Source organism: Mizuhopecten yessoensis, unplaced genomic scaffold (genome assembly GCF_002113885.1).
Source record: "Mizuhopecten yessoensis strain PY_sf001 unplaced genomic scaffold, ASM211388v2 scaffold9301, whole genome shotgun sequence".
Lineage (NCBI taxonomy): Eukaryota > Metazoa > Mollusca > Bivalvia > Pectinida > Pectinidae > Mizuhopecten > Mizuhopecten yessoensis.
Window position 1 is genome coordinate 372,478 of NW_018407979.1, and position 26,747 is coordinate 399,224.

At 35.0% G+C, this 26,747-nt stretch overlaps 1 protein-coding gene across 1 annotated transcript; it reads left to right on the forward strand.

The window, feature by feature from the left end:
• Positions 1–1,212: 1,212 nt before the first annotated feature.
• LOC110457708 (ribosomal protein S6 kinase beta-1-like) lies at positions 1,213–25,537 on the forward strand. The gene is made up of 16 exons (XM_021509077.1): positions 1,213–1,448; positions 7,918–7,952; positions 8,360–8,477; positions 9,756–9,824; positions 10,185–10,256; positions 11,260–11,393; positions 11,748–11,848; positions 12,593–12,683; positions 13,025–13,115; positions 13,355–13,396; positions 14,889–14,954; positions 15,626–15,688; positions 16,798–16,875; positions 17,612–17,719; positions 18,347–18,459; positions 19,033–25,537. Exons 1-16 carry the CDS (start codon positions 1,359–1,361, stop codon positions 19,232–19,234), a joined length of 1,473 nt encoding a protein of 490 aa, XP_021364752.1. The 5' UTR covers positions 1,213–1,358; the 3' UTR covers positions 19,235–25,537.
• The last annotated feature ends 1,210 nt before the right edge of the window (positions 25,538–26,747 follow it).

The window sequence follows — 26,747 nt, forward strand, 5'->3', positions numbered from 1 at the left end:
TGAAATCACTATTGGCATCAGAATAATTGAATGAAAAACAGTGGAAATGCGCCATGGATAGGAAGATATTTCGGCATATAACTGACATGTGCAAGTATAAATACATGTAGTTTCAAGAGCAACACCAAATTAAGGCATAGGTCAGAATTCTTTTTATAAATGTATTTATTATTGGATATTCGACTGTTCTTCAAGACGTAACAATTCCTCCGTACTTTCTTGTCTTTGAATGTTCTTTGTCTTTAGGTAGAATCTTTTCAATATGTACTGCGTAATGTAATTATTATACTAATTGTATATTTACATACAAAATTTTACTGTTAAAATGTAAGCATTAATTCTGGAGTAAGACCTTTGATTCTTTTGAATGCGTGTATTGACAAACACTAGACTAAAGTCTAAAAAAATTGTGTAAATAAACTGCTTTCGTTCTTATACTCATGTCAGTACTTAACGGTACCATCTGAAGAAAACAAACAAATAGACCGGTAGTTAATGCTAAAAATTATTTTGACTCGATACAGCTACTGTTACCTTCTTCTGATTTCTTGAGGCAATCCAACAGATCAATATTTATTTTTTTGACATTACTATTAACAAGTGTTGCTAGATGCGTGTTATAATGTTATGAAGGGCATGGAATTTCTTTTCCGAATGGTGTAAATATANTATATAGAATGGTACCTCCATTGAATTCTGCAAGGATTGGATTCTAACTATTCTATACTATAGCTACCGACTGTAAATAAAATGAAACAGTTAAATTATGCAGGAAATTGTCTTTTCGTGTGTGCCCGCTGACTATAGTATAGGTCTCACGCACCTATTTCATATTAGTGACGGGCCAGTCTACCTTAGCTGCATTAGATGTCGTATTATTTTTCAGTAGAAACATGATTGATTTATGACGGTTTTCTTGTTTATTTAATGAAAATGGATAGCTTACATACGAAAAGCACGATATATAGTCGAAATATTTCACTGCGTTTTGATACAGATCAAAATCTCTTTTCATGTTAAAATTCTGTGGTATGCAAATAATAGGGGTCGGTTATTCCGTCTGCACCGTAAATATGCCGAAAATGGTTCAAAGAATTCCCGGCTGAAACTGATTAAACCAATCAAAAAGGGTTTTACAACTACAGTACATTTCCGCCCTCGCTATGCAGTATTCCTATTGGATAAAATATGTCGTGGGTTTTCATGCATGTGATATCTGACGTCATATATGGAATCCCTCGGAAAGATTCCCGGCTGTGGCGTAGTGTAAGACTAACGAATACGTAGTAAAGTAGAAGTCTACTTTCAAGATCGCAGTTTGAAACAAAACTTTTATACAAGGACACAAATGTGGCGATATGGCCGGAGTTTTTGATTTGGAGTTACACGACACCCCTGAAGGGGAGGAAGAGATTTCTGATGATGAATACTTCGAACCAGACGATCAGGTAAACCTTGTGATAACTGTTTTGTCCATTGCTAGGGACTGACTCAGCTTCTTGTTTTATAACTTTGTGGAGTGGTCATAACATAGGTAAATTATTTATTCTTCCTGGATAAGTAATTTGTACATAAGTATACGTGAATACTGTGTTTTGGTCTTGTACATTGGGTAGACTATTATACCGCGACGTAGCATGTGGTCTCCGCTTTGACAGATGGGTTCTCGCGCGGGCTGGTTCACATATGATCACAGTAATTTCGATTTTCGGTTCACTAATGATCATCATCATTAAATGAATACTTTGATACAAACTTATTTCAATATTTACCGCTGCCTGGCAGTTCCTGGAATCACTTGATGTCGTCAGACTTTATTAGTAGACACCCGCCTGTTGATCACACATTGTATCTATTTATAGACAAGTATTCAAAATATGTATCGATTTCTGATAGAATCATGATCTTTATAATATAACATTGATGTAAGACTTGTTCACCCATGACAATGATTTTGAATAGAATGTCTCAATCATCACAAGAGACTGAAATTTAAATACATTTTTGTATGTATATTCGCTGTTCAGTGTGATATGCAGGTGGTTTATTAAATACATAATATAGGACAGGAAAACAGATTATTTTTATCAACATGTTAAAATAATTTGAACAGTGTTAAAAGTGTTTGCTGTCGAATATTTATAACTTTCTATGGGGGATATGGCCTGATATATAGCAATCCCCACCAACCTAAACTTATCAAACAATTTCTAGAAAAATAAAATTCTGAAGATACTCGCATTTAAAATTGCTATCATACACAAAAAAAGCCATAAAGAGAAGTAAATATTCTCAATTTGAAGAAAGAAATTTTGGAATAAAAAAAAGGAAGAAATATTCCCAAAAAGAGTGTTGGTACAGTTCACTATATATGGTGGTATAAATTGACTTGAAAAGTACATTGTACACAAAAAAAGTAACATATATCATCTAGTATCATGAAACTGTTATATTTGTGCCAAATTATCATTAGCCCTACATCTCATTGTAACATGTTATTATTCTGCAGGAAATAAGGTAAATGATTTCCAGGAAATACTGTCTTAAAGTTTAAAACACAACCTGATATCTGTCCTTGTAAGATTACAGAGGACCAACACCCAACTTAAAAGCTAGTTAATCTTACCGTTACACGAGTCTGCAAGATTCTTTTGATGTGCATCAAAGGATCAAACAAATCTTGTCTAATCAACAAGGAGGTACACACTGAGCCTTTTGATTTTACTATGACAGGGGTGCACAGAGCAAAAGTGAGCGTAACCCCTGGAGTAGCCAGGATGGGTCAATGCTACCATATTCAGTTCACAGGTCACCTGTCTGGTGTTCAGAACTGCTAAATAATTACTATACATGCAATATGCATTGATTAATGATGCATTCGCCATTACTATTGGTATATATATAGATTGTAATCTCCTGATTGTTTCAGACTTTGCCAACTCTAGCTATTTAGGAGGGAGACTGCTGATTTTGGTCCCTTAGATTTAGTATCACCAACCAGTGAATTTGCTAAACTATTCCTATATTCTAAGGTTTAATGATTTCATCTGAAAGAACAACTCAAAATATGTCAATTTAAAGGATAACTTCTTTGTCTCTAAGGGGCATGTGCACACATTTTATTTATGTTTTCCATGACAGTTTCAAAAGGTTTGCAAGTGTTTTGCTTAAATTTCATATGTTCATAATACATTTGAGGATCACGACCATTTCTTTAGGGTTTCGAACTGATAATACATTAGCTTGTAGTCCACTATAGTATTAGACAAGTAGATTTCAGCAAGGGCTAGTAAACATAACCTAAAATCATTTATTTAGAATGTCATTGACAGAGAGATTAACTATTGATTTCCAAAACTGCTTGAAATATAAGAATTTAAAATGTCATTTGTGAAAATGATCTGCAGTCATTTGTATGTTCAGTTTCATATATGATAATTAAGGTTTGGGAATTCACTTGACTGACTTTTTAGATTGACCAGCCAGATCTCTGAATATTAAGATGGATTATATTTAACCCATTCACCCCTGAAGTCACACTTGAACCTTACCAAATCAAAAACTGGGCAAGTCCAGTTTAAAAATGTAGGGGTGAATGAGTTTAATTTCAACCAGTCCTCAAAATTTCTGGTCTTGAACCTATTCTTATTCTTAGATCATTTAGGTTCCAGGGTAGGAGGAAGAGGGGTTCCAAATGGAAAAAGGGTGAAATACATTGTTTTTAAAGAAAATTCCCGGACTGGACAGCCCATGAAACCCTGCTGTAAACCCTTTAAGATCTGCATCAGCCACTGCTATATATAATTTAATAGAAAATCAACTAAAGCAAGGCAGTAAGTGATAAGGAAGGGCAAGGTCCATGAACTCGTTTTGAGTAATAGGCCACATCATCATGTACATTGTATGCCCCTTTCATAACTGAAATTATAACATTTCAACAAAGAAAAATTATCATTATCATGTTTAGGAACTGGTCCATTTAGTAGAATTTGAAGCAGTAGTTTATTTATGACCATCTTTATCTCTGGGTTCCCAGGCCATGGAAACAAATACTTGACGTTTGTTTAACAGCTATAGTAGAATTACAATTGACCTAGAAACATGTAGGTTAGTGTGTTTATCTGCAGCAGTAAAGAACAACAGGTCAAAATGTTATCATTGGCATTCAAGATTGTTAAGTATAAGAAATAGTTCAACATGATCATGTTTTCGTCAATAGTAACACAAATTGTAGTGTGCATGATTAAGTGTTTGTTGTGCATTTAAGATCCCTGTCCCACTATTTTATTTCTTTTACTCTATACAGTACTGAGTAGCTATAGCCTCCCCATGGAATATCTTCCCTTTGGATCTAACTGTAGGACAATTCGGCCAGGACACTTAAGCTTCCGTACACCGGGGTTAAAGTGACAGTATATATACAATCTGAAGTCCACGGTTCAAATCCCAGTCTAGCCTGACTGAAGTTTAATACACAAAAACTGTTGTTGATTTTATTTGTTCATTTTGTCTTTATTATTTCTCTTAAAAGTCCCGGCCCGCATGACCCTTTTTTTCTTCTTTTATAAATGGTTTATCGAAGCTATAGCCATGCCGTAAACGCAGTTTCTAATACTACTGTAGATACAGTTTTTGGCAGTGGTACGGGATGCTTAAAATACAATGTTTTGATTTAAACTTGTGTGTTTTGATGAATGGAGTGTAATAATCAGATAGAGTTGATTAAGCGATTCACCCCTACATTTTTAAACTAGACTTGCCCAGTCTTTGATTTGGTAAGGTTCAAATGTGTCTTTAGGGGTGAATTGGTTAAACTTTTATGGGTTCCAAAAAGGGTTTAAAAAATCGGTTAGAAAGTTTCTGCTGTTTTCCCCAAAATAAATGCAAAAATGACTTTATTTTCCCAAACCATGCTTTTCGTGTGTGATATTTTCTCAAAGTCACAAGGAACAGACCCTGTCAAAAATGAGGTAAAAATATCACTGCCCACACACCTGATGTATATATATAGTAACCAATAAATAATAATAAATGTGTACCAGTGCATGTGGCTCTAACCACTGCCTCAGTGTCTATTCATGGTCACCAAAAAGGGAAGTTTGAAAGTGGATGTGGCAATGATTATTATCCCATTAGCATAGAGCTTTAAAGTGCAGACACATTCGTTTTCAGATTTACAGAGCAACCTGCTGCTTATTCCAGACAAGACAAATGCTACATGCGTGTAGATGACAGTCATTACAACATTAACATATAATACACAAAAACATGAAGTACATACATGTATAAAACTATGATAATTAAAAGTCTGTTTATCAATTCTGAAAATAAATTGAAATCACATTTTTAGCTACCTGAGCTGTTCTATGTATACATAATATTTATACCGGGAATCATGATCATGAGGGCGAATTTATCATTACAGCAAACATTTGTTAGTAATAATAATATAATTTGAGGTTCTTATATACCGCTTTATCACAACCTAGTTCGTAGGTCGTCTCAAAGCGGTTCACAAATTAATATCCGTGGTTATATAATTATAGGGCCTTTGCAACCATCCAATATCTCTCAACTCCCTGGGGAGCATACAGCTATATTTCAGCATGCACAGCTAGCATTCTACAATTCTAGCACTACCCAACCATGTACTCATTTACAGCTGAGTAGACTGGAACAAGCAGAGTAAAGTATCTTGCTCAAAGATACAACACAGTGCCGTGACGAGAGTCGAACTCGCAACCCTTCGGTCACGAGCCCGGTGTCCTACCACTAGACTACCGTGCCTCCTATTAACAACATAATAACTTAGAGTAATGAAATGTGAAGTTTAAATTTAGAATTGGGTGAAAATGAATTTGCCTGTGAAATATAGGAAGTGTTTACCGTACGTAGAGCTAGAGCACATCAACTTTTCTGAGAGGTTGTTTCCTGAATTTAACCATAAGCTGTCCTGTTTTCATTTTTATAGAATTTTATGTTTTGGTGTGAAAAACTGTATTTATTCATTTTATTTCCTATGTTTAAGCTTATAAGTCCTGAATAACTAATCTTGCAGAGATTAAATGGTGATGATAATTAATTCATTCACTCCTGAAATTTCATAATGAACTATTCCAACCTTTGAATTGGAAGGGTTCAAATGTGTCTTCAGGGGTGAGTGAGTTTAAGATTTCACCTGGCGATAGCATGTCCCTGCAGTTACAGTTATTAGTCAACGAATAGAAATATTATTTTAAAACTTAACCTGGACCAAAATTGAACTACCTATCCTTTTTCTGATTAGAAATCATTTTACTTAAGGGAGTAACCAATTACAGACATTATATATATTGGACAGTTAACTTATATATATATATGTACACTATATATCTGTTATTGTCACATACACATGATTTACTTCTTATTTACATGAACATAAATGTAAATGAACATGTCTTAATTTTAATCTCGCACTTGGTTATAGGTACAAAACATGAATTACAAAATGAGTGAATTAATTAATGATAATAATTTATGATCAATAAAAGATCTTTAACTGAGCAGATGGATACTTGCCGATTGCAACCCTCCCTATTTACACGTAGGAGGGAGACTCCCGATTTTTTACCCTTAAATTTAGCATTTTCAACCAGTGAATTTGCTAAACTATTCCTAAATTCTAAGATCTAATAAAAAAAATAAAAATCATGTGAAAGAAAAACTCAAAATATGTCATTTTAAAGGGTTATTTTGTCTTTAGGGGGTATATACTAGGGCTGTCACAATATATCGGAAAACAGGTATATCGCAATACACAGGTATATCGTATTGTGCCACATATACAATACTGAGATGAAATATTGCTGTATCGCAATATTTTTTTCAAAGTTTATTTTTATGTTTCTCATTCTGCTTGGTAATTAATTTAAATTTACAAATTCTAACAGATATGCCAATATGCATAGAACAGGCTTTTGATAGTGGTGGGAATTAGTTCAAATTTTGTAATCGATGGTTGGTTTAATTTGACAAAAATCTTAAATCTGTATGATCCATATTATATATGATTAAGTTTGATAACATTCTGACAACAACTTATTAGAAAATCGAGCACATCCTTCCTATGACAATATATCGGGATACGTATCGCAATATATTCATTCTGTATTGCAATATTTTTAACGATTTCACCTCTCTGTAATAACTCATAAATATATTCAAGATATTTTCATAATTTGCTACTTCAGTACAGACTATAGATGTAATGGATTTGGTACAAGCACCATTTTTCGTTTTACATTGAAATCTGGAAAATACACAACCGGTTTAAAAAATGAAAGCATGGTGTTCTTTCAGCAACAGAACGATGTTTTGTTTTAAGGTGTTTTTTTGTCTTCAAATCTGACCCCAAAAACGTACCTGTGCACTATACCTAAGTGCGATACCTATACCTGCAAATTTACGGTATATCGTGACACACTCTTGACGTATTGTGACACCCCTAGTGTATATACACAGATTTCATTTATGTAAATGCTATAATTTTGAGCCATGGAAATTTCAAAAAGTTGGCAAGTACACAGATGCAGTGATGTTTTAGTTGATAAATTTATTATATGCCCTTTTGTGGTGTGATAATAAATATTCAACCATGAAATTTCACACAGGTATATGAACTCCTCCTTAACCTCTCTTAGCTCAGCAAAGCCTATCCAAGCCCATTTCATAAATGTATGAAAGAGAAACTTGTATATTATCGCATGATATATAGGTGATTGTGGGTTTTAGGTATGTATTTGAATAGTTCAGGTTAATGTTTATATCACCTTCGTAAATTAATTTGATAACTAGTACGTAGATGCTGGAATATGATGGTTGATTACATCCAGATTGGAAATTTATATGTAATACTGGTGTTTATTTTCTTCTTCACAGGCAAGTCTAGCTACAAGAGGAGGTTTTGATATAAAGTAAGTAGAATGTATCTTTGAGAACAAATTAAACCATGCCTTAATTATAAGTAAAGTGCAAATATGACCATGATTAATTATCAAAGATTATTTGAACTAAAAGATTCCCCATATAGATAGCAGTAAACAACAATTTTACCAGTAACATCTTGTAAACAATAAATGGTTGACCTGATCAGTCACATTATGATCTATAAAGTTTTCCTTTAGAATTATATTGACATATATACATGACAAACAGTTATTGTTCATATTACAATGTGTCTGTGAAGTCCATTGTGTTTAGTTTGATTATACATATATATACATTTGACTGCATTTTTCAGTTTGGCACTGTAAATTTAAAGCTCTTTGACGATTGTTGATCTTATTGACCCCATATAATAACAAAGTAATTTTCTCTGCAGTGCCGATGGCATGGAAACGCTGGAACTGACCGAAAACACGGTCAATCCAGGTCAGCTGAAGGTCGGGCCCAAGAACTTTGAGCTACTCAAGGTTCTAGGAAAAGGAGGCTATGGAAAGGTCAGTTATTTTAATGAAATACAACTGTTATCTTCAATTTTACTCAACACCCTAGTTTTATGAGTGATAATTTGTCCTGTTTTAAAAGATGTCTGTTGCTTTCTGATTGGGAAAATATTGATAATGTATCCTCTCCCTCCCAGATATTCAGGCTTGGTAGTCTACTGGTTTTGAGCTTCAAAATGCATGGCATTCTCTGTGTTAGACATGAAAATATCGTCCAACATTATTCAGCCGTAATTAATTTTTATGACCTCTTTTGTTGCCCTGAACTGGTACAAAAGTTCAAAACTGCAGGTCAAAACCTGTCTCCACAGCCTAGGTAAGTTATATTACACAAAACCAAAAAAGCTGCTAACAGGATAATTTGCCATGATCATGAGTTTAACAGGCTTAAATTTGTTACTGACCTCCGATGTAATAGCTAGCAATATCTGCATCTAAGTATTTCAAATGCTTTGCTATCTCACTGGTATTAATCCAAAACAGAACAAAAATGAAACTAATCATTGCGGTTCAACACATGTGAATTCTGTCAAATCATAAGGTGTATGTCTCAGAGATGTTTTAGATTGCCGTTAGGCATTGAATTATCAGGTGACAATGGTGAATTTATCTGTGAAATTGTTTGGGCATATAAAGCTGAAATCTAAACGTATCCTTCTGCTGCTGATAGGAAATCAAGATCGTGGAAAACACAAATATTTATCTACTGTGAAATCAGATACTTTCATGCATGTGGAGCCCAGAGTTTGTGGTTTCTCCAAAAAATCAACAGCACTATTTTGTTGGTACATGAACTCAACTTTTCAAGGGTGTCCATGGCAACAGAGCAGAGGTTAGGGACCCCAGTTTTAGTATTTTAGTACATCCCAGATATTTTATGTAAATTGGGAATTATCACTTCATTAGAAGATTTTAGTACTTTTGTTAGAAGGTTGGTTCCAAACCAGCATCACTCTATCTATATTTGAAGTTCATTTTGTATACCGAGGGAGATTATCTCGTGTCCAAGATGGCGGTCTGCGAGAATCGTCGATCTTTTCATGAAAAAAACTTGAAATTGCTTACATTTATGTATTCTGCGCACCCCCCACTTTGGGCATTGAATTTCTCAAAAAAAGTGCGCAAATTACACGAGTTTTTACGGTATATATATCTGCATTAATAAAGACACTTGTACATATTTGAATTTCCGAACATGTAAAATCAGTCTGAAAAGCTGATTGGTTTACATTACAACCTATTTTTATGGATTGTTTTTTTTTTACCTTCCAGGTTTTTCAAGTCAGGAAAATTTCAAGTAGTGATACTGGCAAAATATTTGCGATGAAAGTCCTTAAGAAGGTGAGCTACATGCATGTTTTTTTTTCTCAGAAATTTATTTTGAGTTGGTACTGATGAACTACTTGATGTGGGACCTATGTCTTCTTACATAGGACACTTCAGGGAGATCTTACTATTATGATTTCATACAAACATCTAGTCATTAGCTCATTTACCCCTGAAGACACATTTGAACTCTTCCAATTCAAAGATTGGAATAGTTCATTATGAAACTTCAGGGGTGAATGAGTTAAAGGTAACTTTGAATGTATATAAAACAATTTAAGCAATGAGTACATTTTCCTTACAATACATTTTATTATGTGTAACTTTTTATGATACCGAAGAGGATGCTAAATGTTAATTTTTCTTTGTCGATAGGCAACTATTGCAAGAAATGCCAAAGACACAGCACATACCAAAGCAGAAAGGAACATATTAGAAGGAGTCAAGGTAAGTTTTCTTTCTCATTTCCCTGTGTGTAAGATAGAGCTGTCCAGGGAAAGAAAGGGGTGTAGGAAATTTCTATCTTACACCCCATTTCGTGTGACATGACGTCACAATGGCTCAACAATGACGTGACGTCACGAATATGGAACTCTTTGATGCCGCATTGCGTAAAAGGCAATGTATTGAAAGCAAAACCTTTCACAATATATCTACCTTACACGTTAGAAAGATGTGATTAATTTTTCTGTGCAAACGTTGTTTGCAAATATGGGATATGATTAATCTGGCTTGCTAATTTGTTTTCGTCTAAAAACCTCATGGGGGAAAAATTGATATTTTCAAAATGGTGGCCAGTCCAAACGCATTTTCATAGTTTCTGAGCTTATTCTGGTAGTTGGAATGAGAGAAAAATACTGCCTGGGGTTTTAATTAATTTGAAAACCCCTCGGGTGGAATTTCCCTATCCTACACCCCTGTACATTTTAGAGTCTTATAATATTCAATGAGATCAAGACTTCAATATAGCAACAAAGGTTTAGTTACAAGTGTTGTTTGGTGGATAATGATTTGATCACATCATGATATCAAATTTTGAACAAAAGATGAAAGAAAAGAAAAGGTTTCACTAGTTTTAAAGTTGTTCTTACTTGATTTATACTCCAAGAAGTAGCTCTGGGGGCCCAAGTCTTGGTAGAGGGTGGGCTATTTGCAGGACAGGGAATTTTCGTTTGTAAGTAATTAGCTGAACTGTATTTGACACAGGTGGACAAATCTTGCATGGGGGGGGGTTATAGTTGGAAAAATACAATATGATTTTAGAAAAATTCTGAAATCTTTTTTCGAAAATTAACATCTAGGATTGCTGCATAGTAGGTTTATATGTATTGTTGGACCCCTTTTTATGATGCTAGTATTTTCCTGAACAAATAGCAGTAGTATAACCATGTTACTTATAATTCAGTATCCATGATGATATTTGTTGAATGCCTTCACTATTATTTTACAGCATCCTTTCATTGTGGACCTCATTTATGCGTTTCAAACGGGAGGAAAGCTGTACCTAATTTTAGAGTACCTACCCGGCGGAGAACTCTTCATGCAGCTGGAACGGGAAGGCATTTTCATGGAGGACACTGCCTGGTAAGTATTTCCTCCTTTCTTTCATTCCAATGCTCCACCCATTGTCTTACTTTGTAAATTTGGTAACTATCAGAATAATTTGACTTAACTTCCTCAGAATGTTCTCGGAAGTCTTATATACTAATATAAAACGTGATTGTTGGTGGTTTTGAGCAGGTGCTTTTTGACACTACTACGTTTTCTATGTGCTTATATATAAAAATAACACTATTTTGTTCATTTGGTTATGCCTAAGTGTAAGTGGTGTTGATTATCACTTTATGCAAATTAAAGTTTAAAAATCATACAACTGGAAATCTTCTTTGTTGGTTTTGATACTACATGTATTGAATTTGTTGTTGTTGTCTTTTTCAGTTTTTATTTATCAGAAATCACACTAGCAATAGAACATCTCCACTCTCAGGGAATCATTTACAGGGATCTGAAGCCAGAAAATATACTTCTAGACAATTTAGGTAAGTGAGAACTATTTTACATTAATATGACTGAGATAATTAGGTGAAGTCATTTACCTGATATAGCAGTCTTAAATAATAATGGGTAATATACTACGTAAGTACCTCCATGATTTTCAAAAATGTTTATGACTAATGGTATGGTGGAGTTGTCTTCAGTCATTTACTGTCATAATATGTTGATGATGCTGAGCACATCCATTGTATAGGATGTTATTTGATACAAAAACTGGTAATAAGACATACGTAGGCCTTTATGAGTCATAATTTAGGAATTAATAGACATCCTTTTAAAGATGGAAATTCTGTCATTTAATTTATATAACTCAATACAGCATTTCTAATATAATTTCATGTTTTTGATTTTAAGCCTTAATAAAAGTGCATGTATCAATCTTTATCCATGAGTACTATCGGGTAAGGGCTGTTCCAGTTGCCAGCCATGAAAGGCAAAGTTTATGTATTAAATATATATTCAGTAGTAGTTAGGTGTTTTGCGGAATGAACTGCATTACATACGTCACGAAATAGACTCAATTAGGTGAGTTTGGGAGTTTCGCAGAAGCCCTAAATAGTTCCACGGACCATATTTTACCGGTGATAGCCCATGCTTGGTAATAAGCCCCCCCTTTTCCTTACTTCCCTTGCATAGGGTGGGTACCTGGTAATGAGCCCATTCCCCTTTCTTCAAGTTCGATGGCGTCATATATATGTTTCATATTTCATTGTACCACTGATTTCCAGGACATGTAAAATTGACGGACTTCGGTCTATGTAAGGAGTCAATCAATGGCGGAGCTGTCACGCACACATTCTGTGGGACCATTGAGTACATGTAAGTACATCAGTTAATATTTGCTTGTCCAATCCGTTAAAATTCCGTATTAAAAATGTATAGCAGTTGCTAAAATCGAGCTTCAATCGTTTAGCACTGCTGGCACCATATGGCATCAACAGGTATAGTGCACTGTTAGTTGGAACTTCCATCTAGAATTTTGAGAGGTCTTAAAACTTGAATCTGGGGCTATAGCCTCTTCTTTTTCCTTTCTTGTTTAACTAGTGAGAACATGACAAAACAGATGAAATGATCATTATGCCACAGCTGTGTTCAGTTATTGTTTACGAATCAAAATATTACTTCGTCAACTGTAATACATATGATAACCATGGTTACAGGGCTCCAGAGATACTGACAAGGAGTGGCCATGGGAAGGCTGTAGATTGGTGGAGTCTGGGGGCACTCATGTACGACATGTTGACTGGGGCGGTGAGTATACTCAGGACCACAGTTTGATGTCTTTGGGAAACAGTTGAATGTTTTACGTGATCAATTTGCAGTGGAAAATATGGATCATAACTACTATTTCAATATAATTTTTGCTGTTAGGCCAAAAAAATGAAAACAGCCCCTTTTATCCAGTCAATTAATTTATTGATAAATCCAGTATGATTTTTCTTTTATTGATATGAAATTGTAAAATTTATTTATTTATTTTGTCTTTTCAGCCTCCATTTACAGCTGAAAATAGAAAGAAAACAATAGACAAGGTAAGATTGTAATCATGTGTATGGGATACTGATGACAAAATTGATTTTCATTGTATTATTAAATTTTTCTCATAATTTCAATAAAATAGAACCTGTCAATACCAAATCCCATGTGCATGAACCTGTCAATACTATTTACCGGGAAAATTTTGCTAAGTGATACTTTCACCCTTCCAAAAACTTAATGTTATACCAAATCCCACCACATCCTTTTTATTACCTTTCAATACAAATTCCCACATCTGTGAACCTGGCAATACCAAATCCCTCATCTGTGAGCCTGTCAATACCAAATCCCACATCCATGAACCTGTCAATACCAAATCCTACGTCCATGAACCTGGCAATACCAAATCCCTCATCTGTGAACCTGTCAATACCAAATCCCACATCCATGAACCTGTCAATACCAAATCCCATATCCATGAACCTGCCAATACCAAATCCCACGTCCATGAACCTGTCAATACCAAATACCACATCCATGAACCTGTCAATACCAAATCCTACGTCCATTAACCTGTCTATACCAAATCCCTCATCTGTGAACCTGTCAATACCAAATACCACGTCCATGAACCTGTCAATACCAAATCCCCCATCCATGAACCTGTCAATACCAAATCCCACGTCCATTAACCTGTCAATACCAAAATCCAACTTCCATGAACCTGCCAATACCAGATCACACGTCCATGAACCTGTCAATACCAAATCCCACATCCATGAACCTGTCAATACCAAATACCACGTCCATGAACCTGTCAATACCAAATCCCTCATCTGTAAAACTGTCAATACAAAATCCCTCATCTGTGAACCTGTCAATACCAAATCCCACATCAATTAACCTGTCAATACCAAATCCCACATCTGTGAACCTGTCAATACCAAATCCCACATCAAGTAGCCTGTCAATACCAAATCCCACATCTGTGAACCTGTCAATACCAAATCCCACATCAAGTAGCCTGTCAATACCAAATCCCACATCTGTGAACCTGTCAATACTAAATCCCTCATCTGTGAACCTGTCAATACCAAATACCACGTCCATGAACCTGTCCATACCAAATCCCACATCCATGAACCTGTCAATACCAAATACCACGTCCATGAACCTGTCAATACCAAATCCCTCATCTGTAAAACTGTCAATACAAAATCCCACATCTGTGAACCTGTCAATACCAAATACCACGACCATGAACCTGTCAATACCAAATCCCTCATCTGTAAACCTGTCAATACCAAATCCAACATCCATGAACCTGTCGATACAAAATCCCACATCCACAAATATATTTATTAAAAAATAGAGGTGTGTTTTGATTGTTACAGGCTCAAATGAAAAAGATATACAATTTGGGTCTGGTATATCAAGTTTTCTGGAATTAACAGCACAATTTTTAGAATGGTTTCACTATTTGTAATCTTTATAACCAGTGCAGAGTAATTTATGTTGTAAATGTGACTTTTTTTTACCCCTCAGATATTAAAAGCCAAACTAAGTTTACCTCCATACCTCACAAACGAAGCCAGAGGACTCATCAAAAGGGTAAGGAGTGTTTAAAACATTACAAAGTTACTACACTGTATACAGCTTCACGTTTGTGCAGTGTTATTTATTCATCAGGAAATTAATGTTATCCTGTGTAAAATAGCTTGAAAGAGTGACCAGAGCATATTTATCTGACTAAACAAATACTTTTTTTTTCTTTTTTTTTCTTTTTTTTTTCTGACTTCTAGTTTACACGGTTATCATGTATACCTCCAATTCAGTTTTGTTTTGTACTTGTCTAAACAACAATGCTCCGATATTTTAAGTTGATACTCTTTGTATCTTTGTATCTAATTTTATTCTTTAACTAGATCTTATAATAATGCCTGGAGCTGGACATTTTTGCAACATTGTTGAAAAAAGCTAGGACATAACATTACAGTGAAAACTAAGTGGTATATAAGTTGTCGATAAAATATTCACAGAAAAATGTCCTCTCTAAAGATTTAACGATTTCATTATTAAGCTGTCTATCATGTTGAGATGGAAAAGACCTCACTATGATATCTGTTATTGGTGTAGATTCGAAACAGTTCTGACGTGACAATTCAGTCCGAATTAGCAAAAGTCCACTGCTCACACCATCAATGAAACTTCGGGAAGGTTAATGTTTTAAAATTTGGTCTCTTTATTTTATCATGTAAATAAGGAAATGTTTTCTTTGCTAGCTGTTGAAGAAGTCTCCTGCTGACCGACTCGGTGGAGGATCCGATGATGCCAAACCACTTAAGGTAATAATAGCTGCTATGCTTGCTCTTATAAATGTGTAGGACTTTTTTCAGAAAAAAACCAGAACAATACATTGATCACTTGGGACGGGCATTTGCTGCAACACATTTGGGGTAAATTACTATACAAATGGTTAGAATGATCGTCTAGAGTTTGGAGGTTCCAGGTTCGAATTTGGCCATGTTTTTTTCATCCCCTGTTACAGTGGTGCCTGTGACGAATCCTTGTTTCAAGTATTGGGTGTATGCTTGTCAAGGGGATACCCTGTAAAAAGTGTTGTCTTCTCGGGCAAAGAAATAGAAGGTAGAGAGATGTAGCCTAACTGGACTCGGTCGATGGCCTTGGATAGTAGCTTAAATGTTTGGAGCATCTGTCTAGACNTCTTCCAATTCAAATGTTGGAATAGTTCATTATAAAATTTCAGGGGTGAATGAGTTAAATGTTTAGAGCATTTGTCTAGAGTTCGGAGGTCCCCTGATGGTATGCTGATATTGCTGTGCATTAAGGAAATGGCAGGAACGATAAGATGATCTATTTAAATTAGGAGGGGTATACGTATCAGACATGTCCTATCGGTTTGAACAAGTTTTACTGTGTCTTTGGTTTGTACTTCTGTATATACATAGGATCTTACATGAGTTTCCATTTCATATGAGATTTATGAAACGAGTCTTAAGAATTTTTCAATTTAGCGAGCCTCTGGCGAGGTAAAAGGAAAAATTTGTGACGAGTTTCATAAATTTCATATGAAAAAAAAATCGAGTGTAAGGTCCTTTTTATCACATTATCAAGATTTTTGGCATTTATTCGTGTAAAACGCCAATTTTCATGCAACCTTGAAATGCAAAAAGCTGCCATTTTGACTTCAGTGCGCCACAATTGAAACAATTTAAACTTACAACAAATCACAGGGCTGAAAGGTTATATTACATCGGGTTATAAGCCAAAAAATATGACATGGGTATATTCACTGGATAACAAAGTACATTATGTGATAAATGTATATACTCTTAGTGTTAAAACCAGTATCAAGCAGTGATTAATATCTATACAGAAGTCTATAATAGAAATCATTGGTTGTATTTGAAATTATTTTGCTCTAATTTTCTAGCATCATGCATTCTTCCGCCACATTGATTGGAATGAGTTGATTCAGAGGCAAGTTGAGCCGCCATTTAAGCCGTCTGTGGTAAGTGTTGTCAGAGTGTTACTTCTAGTCGTCTGTGGTAAGTGTTGTCAGAGTGTTACTTCTAGTCAGCAGTTGTTCACCCTGCTTAAACAGTTAAACAAATTCAAGGCACATCCAAAACACTGAGGAGAAGACCCATTGGCCAGTGCTTTGATTTATCATGAACTCATTCACCCCTGAATTTTCATAATGAACTATTCCAACCTTTGATATGGAACAGTTCAAATGTGTCTTCAGGGGTTAATGAGTTGAAGAACTGTTTCAATAGGATGAAGAGATGACTGAGTTATATCTTCAGGAATTTAAAAATAAATTCAATTAATTCCTGTATATATGATTAAATTAGAACATAACTCAATATATATAAGGATGTCAAAATCAGTAATGATAATAGTTTATGTCAATTCAAGTTTATTCTTGAAGGATGACCTTATGGTCTTCAAGTAGGTGACACTTCAAAATTAACCCCTGAGCTTGAATATAAATCATTATCAATAATCATTAGTTGGATGTATTGTTTCTCCCACAACATGAGGGTAAATATGGTTGTGATGTGATGTCTCATGATCTTTATCAACAGTGTAAAAAATAAAAAATAAAATACCTATCATCTGGGAGTTATATGAAGCTTATACAGCTGTTATGGCAGACATAACGTTGTATCCTGCTTCAAGCTTAAGTTTAGGTTGTGAATACACAGCACTTTAAAACATAGCATAATTTCTTTTACAACCAGATGAACGAGGAGGATGTCAGTCAGTTTGACACCAAATTCACAAGACAGACGCCAGTTGACTCTCCAGACGACACCGTCCTCAGTGAAAGTGCCAATCAAGTGTTCCTGGTAAGTTGTCTGCCAATCGCAAATCTACTTCTTAGTTCCCCGTGTCGGTCAGTCAGTGAATTGCTCTGTCCAGTAATTTATCATACTCCTGTCACCTATATTTGTCAAATTTAATTTATGAGTACCCTTGACAGAGTGTTGTATTCTGAAATAAAGCATTCCCTGCTATTTACAGAGTTATGGCCCTTTGTTAACTTTCCGATATTGAAGTTTGATCTGAGAGTCCAAGCGTTCATAATACTTTGCCTTGTTTAGGATATAATGGAATCCCAGTTGGTTTGAACACTTTTGATTCCAAACACAATGTGTGTTATGTTGTTGGAAGGGTATGGTAAAACCAAGCGATTGCCATAACCTTGAGTTATGAAATAAATGGCAATGATCTGGAATTCAAAACATGTAGTGAGCGACTTCCAACTTTGAAAATTTAAAAATATGTGACCTCAAAATTAATGGTGTAATAAACGACCTGAACAAAAAACATATAAGAAATAACCTTGACATTGAATGACAAAACTAATGACTTTGATCTTTAAAGATGAAATAAAAGTCATACATAATCTATAATGAAACAAATGACACTAGCATAGAATGATATAGGAATGACCTCGACCTTGTTGTTGTCAGGGTTTCACGTATGTAGCTCCATCCGTTTTGGAGGAGCTCAACAAGCCGTGGATAGCAGAAAAAGAGCCCCGTTCACCACGAAAGGTCGGGTCCAGCTGGACTGGTGGAATGAGGTAGGGAAACGATCTGTCTGATAGTTTTCTTTTTTGATTTGAGAAGAGTAGCAACTCTTTTAGGTTCAGGGCTAGACAATAGTGTAAGACAAGTCTGAGACTAGTGAAATCTCCAGCTCGACTAGTGGTTCTTAAAACTGCTAGCCCGATCAACTAGTAAATTTTTGATATTACTTATCATGTTGATTAGTATTTGGTTAGTGTATTTATTTGCACATGGACCAGTAAAATTGGAAAAGTGCTAGCCCAAGTAACTAGTGGTATTAAAAATTATTGTGTAGCCCTGTAGGTCTCTTTTTCCAAAGCCTTTAATATGATGCTTCAAGTTTACCTAACAGGTCCGATAAATACTTGTAGTAGAATCAGTTTTAGATGTCATTGCTGATAGGGCTGGTGCTGTCAGGAGATTTTTTATCTGAATTCTGTGACATTGAAGCTCATTTCGCTGTATTTCAGCTTTCAACTGTTAGTATATAAATATGGATACACACAAAATTGATTGTAAACACAGCCAGTTTTAATTTTACACTTGGCTTGATAATGAATTAATGAAGAAATGGTCCATGTTTTCAGCCCTCACCAGGTGTCCCTAGTGGAAGGGTTCCGTGTGGCATCGGATGTGAATGGATTAGACGATCTAGAAGACATGGATACCACAGCTCCAATTGTCACAAAGAGGTCCACGTCTCCTGCCATAGCAACCAAAAATACTGCCTTCAAGCAAGTGGCATTTCCAGGAAGTCAGAACCGACCACCCCATCTACGAATGAATTAATTAAGTTGCAAATTGAGGAATTTTGCTTATTTTCTTCACCCTAATGTATTTATATGATAGCAAAATGATTTTAATTTACTGTTGATAAAGACTGTTACCTACACAACATCTGTGGAGGGGACGTGTGTTATATGTCCATGTCGTAGTGTTGTCTACACTACAATCATGTGTCTACACCAGATTTGTTATCATGTTATTGGTTTGGACATAGCCAGCATCTTGTGATTTTTAACATTATTCTGCAAAGAACTGCATGAGTTGCGGTGATTGGAGCCATAACTGTGTGGAGTCGGTGAAGCTTCGTCTCATGAGGAACTTATAGCATAGTGTGGAAAGAATTATATGCACCATGCCAGGCTCAATCGCCACGTGTAAAGAATGAAAGTACCTGTGAATGTTATTAACCCTTTCACCCCTAGGCTATTTAAGTAGACTCGACCATACATTTATCTGAATGAGTCAATTTTGGTCCACAGTGATGGAAGGGTTAATTTTAAAACAATGTTGTGTGAGGGTGTTCAAATCTGCCTCATATTTTTTCCGATTCCAGTGCATTTTAAATTTGTCAGCATTAATTTATGATTGTACAGAAATTAAACTTAATCTTGGTTTAATACAATATGTGTAATGTTTTAACATTTAAGTGTAAAGTACAGCTGACCATTTTATACTATTCCACGGACCGTGTGAATGAGACATAAAACCACAGCCTTGGGATTGAAAAAAGACAATCTGATGGATAACATACAAGTTGAACTATTTTCAATATTCTACATGAAAATTCAGACACATTTTAATATATATTGAAACAAGTCCAAGTTATAATAATTTATTGAAGGCTTGTCTTCTAACTTATCAAAGACTTGTTTGGATAATGCTTTAGATACAATTTTCTGTCAATATTAATTAGCGATCTTTTCATGATCACATTGTTCTCCAAGGAATCAAATATCACTCGCATGGTATATCAATAATTTTAGATTTTTTCTGTGTCTCGTCAAAATTGGACTCCGTCAGCATGGGTACTTCCAAACATTCAGCAAATTGAACACTTGCATTGCCATCTCACATGAATCATTATTTTCCGATTTTATTTTCACAACCTGTATATATAATGCTGATTATGCTGATTATTTTGTTAAAATATGTGTGTGTATATAAATATATATATATAGTTAACAAATATTCAAACAGAATTATTGCAATCTAGAAAAATATTTGATTTTGAAAATTGTTTAAAATTTCATGTGTATGTGTACTGCAAGTTTGACAGACTTGCCAAAGAAATTCCTTGATGGAAGTTAAATAGGGTTGTCCCTGAGGGGCATGATATTTTATTTTGAAAGTGTTGATACATGCAAGAGATTGAAACATTGACGTGACAACAGAGCGCCAGTAATGTTACGAGAGCAAAGGAAATAGAGAACTCGTTATTTTAAGAAAGTGTGTTTGATGTGCTATTGTTTCTTGAAGTTTTTGTCTTTAATGCTCATCTGTATGAAATAGGAAGCGACCATATTACCTCCCCTAACTACTGATCTTCACCAATTAGTCTACATTCGCGTATTCCGGGTTGAAACGGTTCAAGTGGCGCAGAAATATTTCACGATAAACGAAGGCACATGGACCCAACTATAGGCAGAGCTAAAAAATGCAGAGTTTTGGAGAATGAATAACAATATATCAAGAATATTATGTCCTTCTTTCACGCGTCCACTAAATTATATAGCATATCTTAAAATCTGCATCTGGTATGACCTTGTTTTATAAAGAAATAACGCAAACTAGCAATAGTCAACAATTTAGTTTCGGTCAGGTACGTCTGGACCCCTCAATCTACATGTGCCAAATATTCCTGTGGTCAGCCTCAGTTCAGATCTGCGCCTATTGTTTTCTTTCCAGGTTCAACCATTTCAACTGGTTGAACCGGATATGCGAAAGAGGCCTTAGTGTTGCTATACTATTGAACTGTTGACTGCTTTAATCTATAAAGTTCCAAACAGTTTGATCAGTTGTTTGTGTATGAAATAGGGACAGACTTAGGATCTCATGTTGTTTTCTGGCAAGCCTTGGGAAACTCTTTCAACGCCTGCATTAACATTTGTTGGTTCGTGAGGCTTTATCTCTGAATTCTTAAATTTGAATATAGATAAACCGGTTTGTCCACATAAACAAATAGGCCCTAGATGTCATTTTTTTTTATCAAATGTCATGAAATTCATTGCATTGAACTCTGTCCTGTCAAATTTTCAACCCATTAGTTTAAAGGTAAAACAGTGGAAATTTAACAGGGAATCGCTTCAAGTTGGGTCAGTCCATGATTGACTTATTATCAATCAAATCTGTTATATAAAGAAAAAATATAATGATGGTCCTAAAATATATTACAGAGAAATGCACTCTAAAATAAAATTCAACTAAAAACAAAATTTTGAAGCAATTTATTGAACAAAATCACAACTAATATTGAGAGGTAATGTTTTGAAGCCGCCACCGAGGATATTTGAGCCGAGGGACACTTGTCTGGATACCTGAAGAAGCCAGCTATATGGGCAAAATATTGATCAATTCTGAAAACTAAATCTGTGCACCTGGCGCCTGGTAATAATTGGTCTGGATAGCCCGACTTACATTTAGGTAATAAAATACCTTTTTTAAAAGTTTGTATTATCAAGTTTGCTATTGATAAGTACGATCAGGAGGGGTGTACAATTCCACAAGCCCGACAGCCCGCACTAGTATATTTTGTAATCGGGCCAGTAAATATATCTATATTGATTACAGAAGTATTGGTGTAGGTAGATTGTTCCCCAAATCTCCCTGTAGGCAAGTACATAACAAATGAGATTGTATGCCCCTGACGATTGACTATAGATAATCTTACTAAAAAATTGAGGTAAAATCATTAGAAAGCTGGGCCCAGTGGTTTGAACCTGAACAGATATTAAAGGAAAGGGTTGCGGGTTCGAGTCACGTCACGGCACACCGACCCAAATTCTCGAAAGGCGATTTTTAAGAAATATCTGAAAGCTTACAAGTGTTTTTCTGGATGATAATCTAAAATCTCTTTATATGTAATTTTAGTTCTGATTCTCGATATGCTTTGTAAATATATATGTTTATGTATGCTGACTTGTCGTTGGAGTAATTTGAGCTTGACCAATTGGGACCAGTAGAAAAACTGAAGACACTTAATGTGCATCTTATGATAAATATTTGATATAAATGTGATTGTGTCACTCAAACTTACTCCAGCAATGCGGTCTCTTTCCTTTCAAACATATCTTATAATACAAAGAGTTTCCAATGGAAATCTTCCAAAGTAAAGGGAGGTAATTTGGTAGTGTCCCATTATGAAAGGTGTACATATGTATATTATGATGAAAGCAATTGTTTATTAAGTACTGAATGGGAAGTTACTTTTATGTCTCACATATATTTGTCACTATTTAATGCATAAGCTTATGTTTGTGTGTCTATAAAAAAAAAGTATTTTGGAGAGAGAGAGAGACTTCAAATATTGTTATAAAATATATGTTCTTTTTGTTGTTTTTGTTGATAAAATAACCTCATCTCCCCTTATGGATGAATGGACTGAACCATAATTGAGAGACAGCAAAACCTATTATGCAAACTCAGGGATGAGGGGTTATTTGTGGAGAAAAATGAACTTAGTTTTCATTTTTTTAATGTATTTAACCCTTTCACCACTGTGGACCACAATGGACTCATCCAGATAAATGTATGGCAGAGTCTAAAAAAGTTACTTAGGGGTGAAAGGGTTAAAATAAGTATTGCCAATTTGTGCGTGCATGTAATTTCTTTCAATTCACTTCTAACAGCTGTTTTCAAAATTTTTTCTCCAAAGATAGTTTTGAACAATTTTTTATTCAAAGCGTGTTTTTTTTCTTTCTTTTAGATATGAAAACTTTGCTGATGAAGTGTCATGGTAGTACTGACACGTTTGTATAGATGTAGATATCTGTTTTAGCTGAAGACAGAATTATAATTTAACTTTGTAACACACATCATCAAGGTCGTCATTTATACTGAAGAATTTGCTGCGTTGGAACAGGTCCAATAAAGATTGAAAATTAAACATTTTCCCGTAGATAACTTTGTATTAAACATGATATAAAAACACATATGGCTGCTTAAAATGATGGTACAGCTGATCAAAAAAAATTAAAAGGACATTTAGGCATAGTAGATATATTAGGCATAGTAGATATATAACTCTGCCAATATCTTCAAATCAAATATTTCACTGTTCCCTCTCTTATTGCAAACTTTTCAGGTTTTTGTTCACTGGTAGTACATCTTCACCTGTAACAAATATTCAATAATGCCAGCTGCATACCAACCAATGTTCTAGGTCTCCAAAAGTTCTTTATGAACATGCTTTGTTTTTAATTGTTTAAAAAAAAATAGACCACTGTATCTGTTTCATGCAGATTAAACTAATTGAAGGTGAAAATCTGTTGTTAATATAATGAGTAATTATTTTAAATACTAGGGCAGAATCAAACATGACAACACAGGAGTTTGCTTAAGAAGCAGTTTCATAATTTATGGCGACCTACCCAATGTTGAAATATCCCTTAATATGACGATAGCACTGAACATTATTTATTTGATGGAAAACACAGATGTCATTGTAAAAATCATGTATAAAGAACATATTGTTGAATTCACTGGACGTTACATCTGTATAACCGTTTAAGGTTGTCTTTGCCTTAATAGTTTTTGTTGCCAATTTTTAGATTTTATTTTCAAATTTATTTATTTGTAACTATTATTTAGAGAATTTGTGTGTTGATAACGTTCTGGTTCAGAATGACATGTATATATAAAACGACAGGTATTGTAAAAATTGTATAGATTACAACACTTTGTTGCCCCCCACCCCCTACCCCTCACCCCTCCCCCTCCCATTTAGACTGCTTTGTAGATACACAGGTATGTGTTTTAGTTTGTTGTACAGTTTTTATAAACTGTAATTCTCCAGGATGAAACCTCACAGTTAGAGAAAATTGTAGTAATAGACCATGAACCCCTTTTTTTCCAGATTCATTAGATTTTAATAAATTCATTTCCTAAATATGTTCATCCAGATGTTTTAAGAATCATTAGAGTCAAGGCCGTATTTTCTTTAGAAATGAAATCGAAGATCACAATTGTACTTTCAATATTTGCTAAATTGTAAAGATATTTTGTTTAGTTATTTTTCCATTCACATCTATGAAAATATATTAGAATATTGATGCAGAGCTTTTCATATCTGTGATAAGCCTAGTACATAATAGAAAAGGTGTCATACAGGTGCTCGGCTTACTTGTGAATTTGACCATATTCAGAGGAAAAGCTTGTGTCCAGAAACCTTGATACTCACTAATGTGATTGAAGGGTTTGTTACAGACCATGGGCTTGGCTTATCTATACTTCTTCAATTTGATGCCCATTTAGTGCTAATACTGCGTGTGTGATTTTCTCCGTATCGTACCATAATCTTAACCAACTTAAATCAGTTCTTGCTTACACTGTTAAAAGATTTACTTATTGTTCAATACTATAGAAAGACAATCTTACGTACGGACAGGGGATAGTTATATATTTCGTACCAGCAAAGCTGTTTTGGGTCGTAGTTCCATAAAATGAAATTAATATTCTGAATGTACTCTTCCTTGCTTAATATTCCATAATTCAATGCTCTCAGTTAACTGGAAAAATACCCTGTGGCTATTACAGGGAACTTATATTAGAGGCCCTGCTACTCTCCTTCTGGTCATGTTCAGTCCTCTCGAGGAAACATCACACTGTAGTACTTACCCGATACATTCTAGCTTGATAGATAAATAGATTTTTTGTTCGTTTATTATGTTAAAGAGTTACAATGAACAGGGAAATGCTCTAATCAGGTGGAGAATTATGTAAAAGTGAAACTTATCATATGTAGAATTGTTTCATAAATATTATCAGAAATTTAAATATTCTTTTCAATTAGGAAAATCCATTTTAGTGTTTCTAGTTGGCTAATTGCTACCCCTGGAAAGCTGTCCGCACTAGTAAATGGATGCATCAATCTCTGTTATAACTTCTAACTCTCTTTATTAGTTAATGGCAATTCGTATCGTAATTTGGTTTTATATGCAGTACACAATGTTACCTAATAAAGAGTAAGTGTTTTGTGCCATCCTGAAACTTGACAGGTATTTATTTGATATGGAATAATAATAAGATATTGGAAAAGATTTGAAAAATTTATGTTATTAAATCATGCAGAAAGTGTACTGTAATCTTTTATTTGTCTTTGTGTTCAGTTTATTAGTTCCCAGCCAGTTACCAGTGGGATATTCCCCACCAGTTACCAGTGGGATATTCCCCCACCAGTTACCAGTGGTATAATCCTCACCAGTTACCAGTGGGATATTCTCCACCAGTTACCAGTGGGATATTCCCCACCAGTTACCAGTGGGATATTCCCCACCAGTTACCAGTGGTATATTCCTCACCAGTTACCAGTGGGATATTCCCCCACCAGTTACCAGATGGGATTACAGGTTTGCACTCGGTGCATTCGTCCGTTCTTCCATCAGTTCCTCGTCTGAAAATTTGTCCAGGACATATTTTCTATACTACATAATGTGTTTCACCTGGAGTAACATGATTTGGTATGCAAGTGCATCTTGAGATGGTGGAGAACCTTTGAACTTAACCTTAGAAAAATTTGTCCTGGGCATGTCTTTTATATCATTTATTTCACAATAACCAGACTTTGTTTGCAAGTATATCTCTGGATCACAGAGTGTAGAAAACAAGAAACAGGTCACTGTATCCTATGCTTTGACCTTAACCTTTTAACTCATTCACCCCTGAAGACACATTTGAACCCTTCCAATTCAAAGGTTGGAATAGTTCATTATAAAATGTCAGAGGTGAATGAGTTAAAAAGAGTGTCCACAGCATATCTTCTCTGCTATTTCACCAAGATTAACAAGATTCAGGATGTAAATACATGATGGCAGAGTGCAGTGTGTGAAAAGTAGGTCACTGTGATGTATGCTTTGACCTCTGACCTCAAGTCATTGGAAAGGTTTGTCTGGAGCATAAATCATATACCATTACCTGGAGTAACCAGATTTGGTATGCAAGTACATCTTTGGATGCTGAGGGTGGTGTTGCCACTGGTGCTGTACAAGTTTCCAATGACAACTGTTTAAATGATGGAGTGAAGATTCAGTGCAAATTTCCTAAGATGGCTAAGGTCCATTGGTTTATTCAGTCACACATCCGAGCTACAGTTGCCCTTAACATCACTGGTTTAGGAGTTCAAAGTGGCGAAGTGCCCTTAACATCACTGGTTTAGGAGTTCAAAGTGGCGAAGTGCCGACTTGTGATGACTCTGGAAGATGAGAAAATTTGAAGAGCAGGAGTGGTTACAAGAACCAGCAGAAAATGGTCAGCCAGTAGCACCATCAAGAGAGCAGAAGAGTTTCGAGACATCATTAGCAAT

Coding starts and splice junctions, on each gene's coding strand:
- LOC110457708 (XM_021509077.1), top strand. CDS start 1,359: ATGGCCGGAGTTTTTGATTTGGAGTTACACGACACCCCTGAAGGGGAG. Junction 9,825..10,184: donor CGATGAAAGTCCTTAAGAAG/GTGAGCTACATG, acceptor CTTTGTCGATAG/GCAACTATTGCAAGAAATGC. Junction 13,116..13,354: donor ACGACATGTTGACTGGGGCG/GTGAGTATACTC, acceptor TTGTCTTTTCAG/CCTCCATTTACAGCTGAAAA.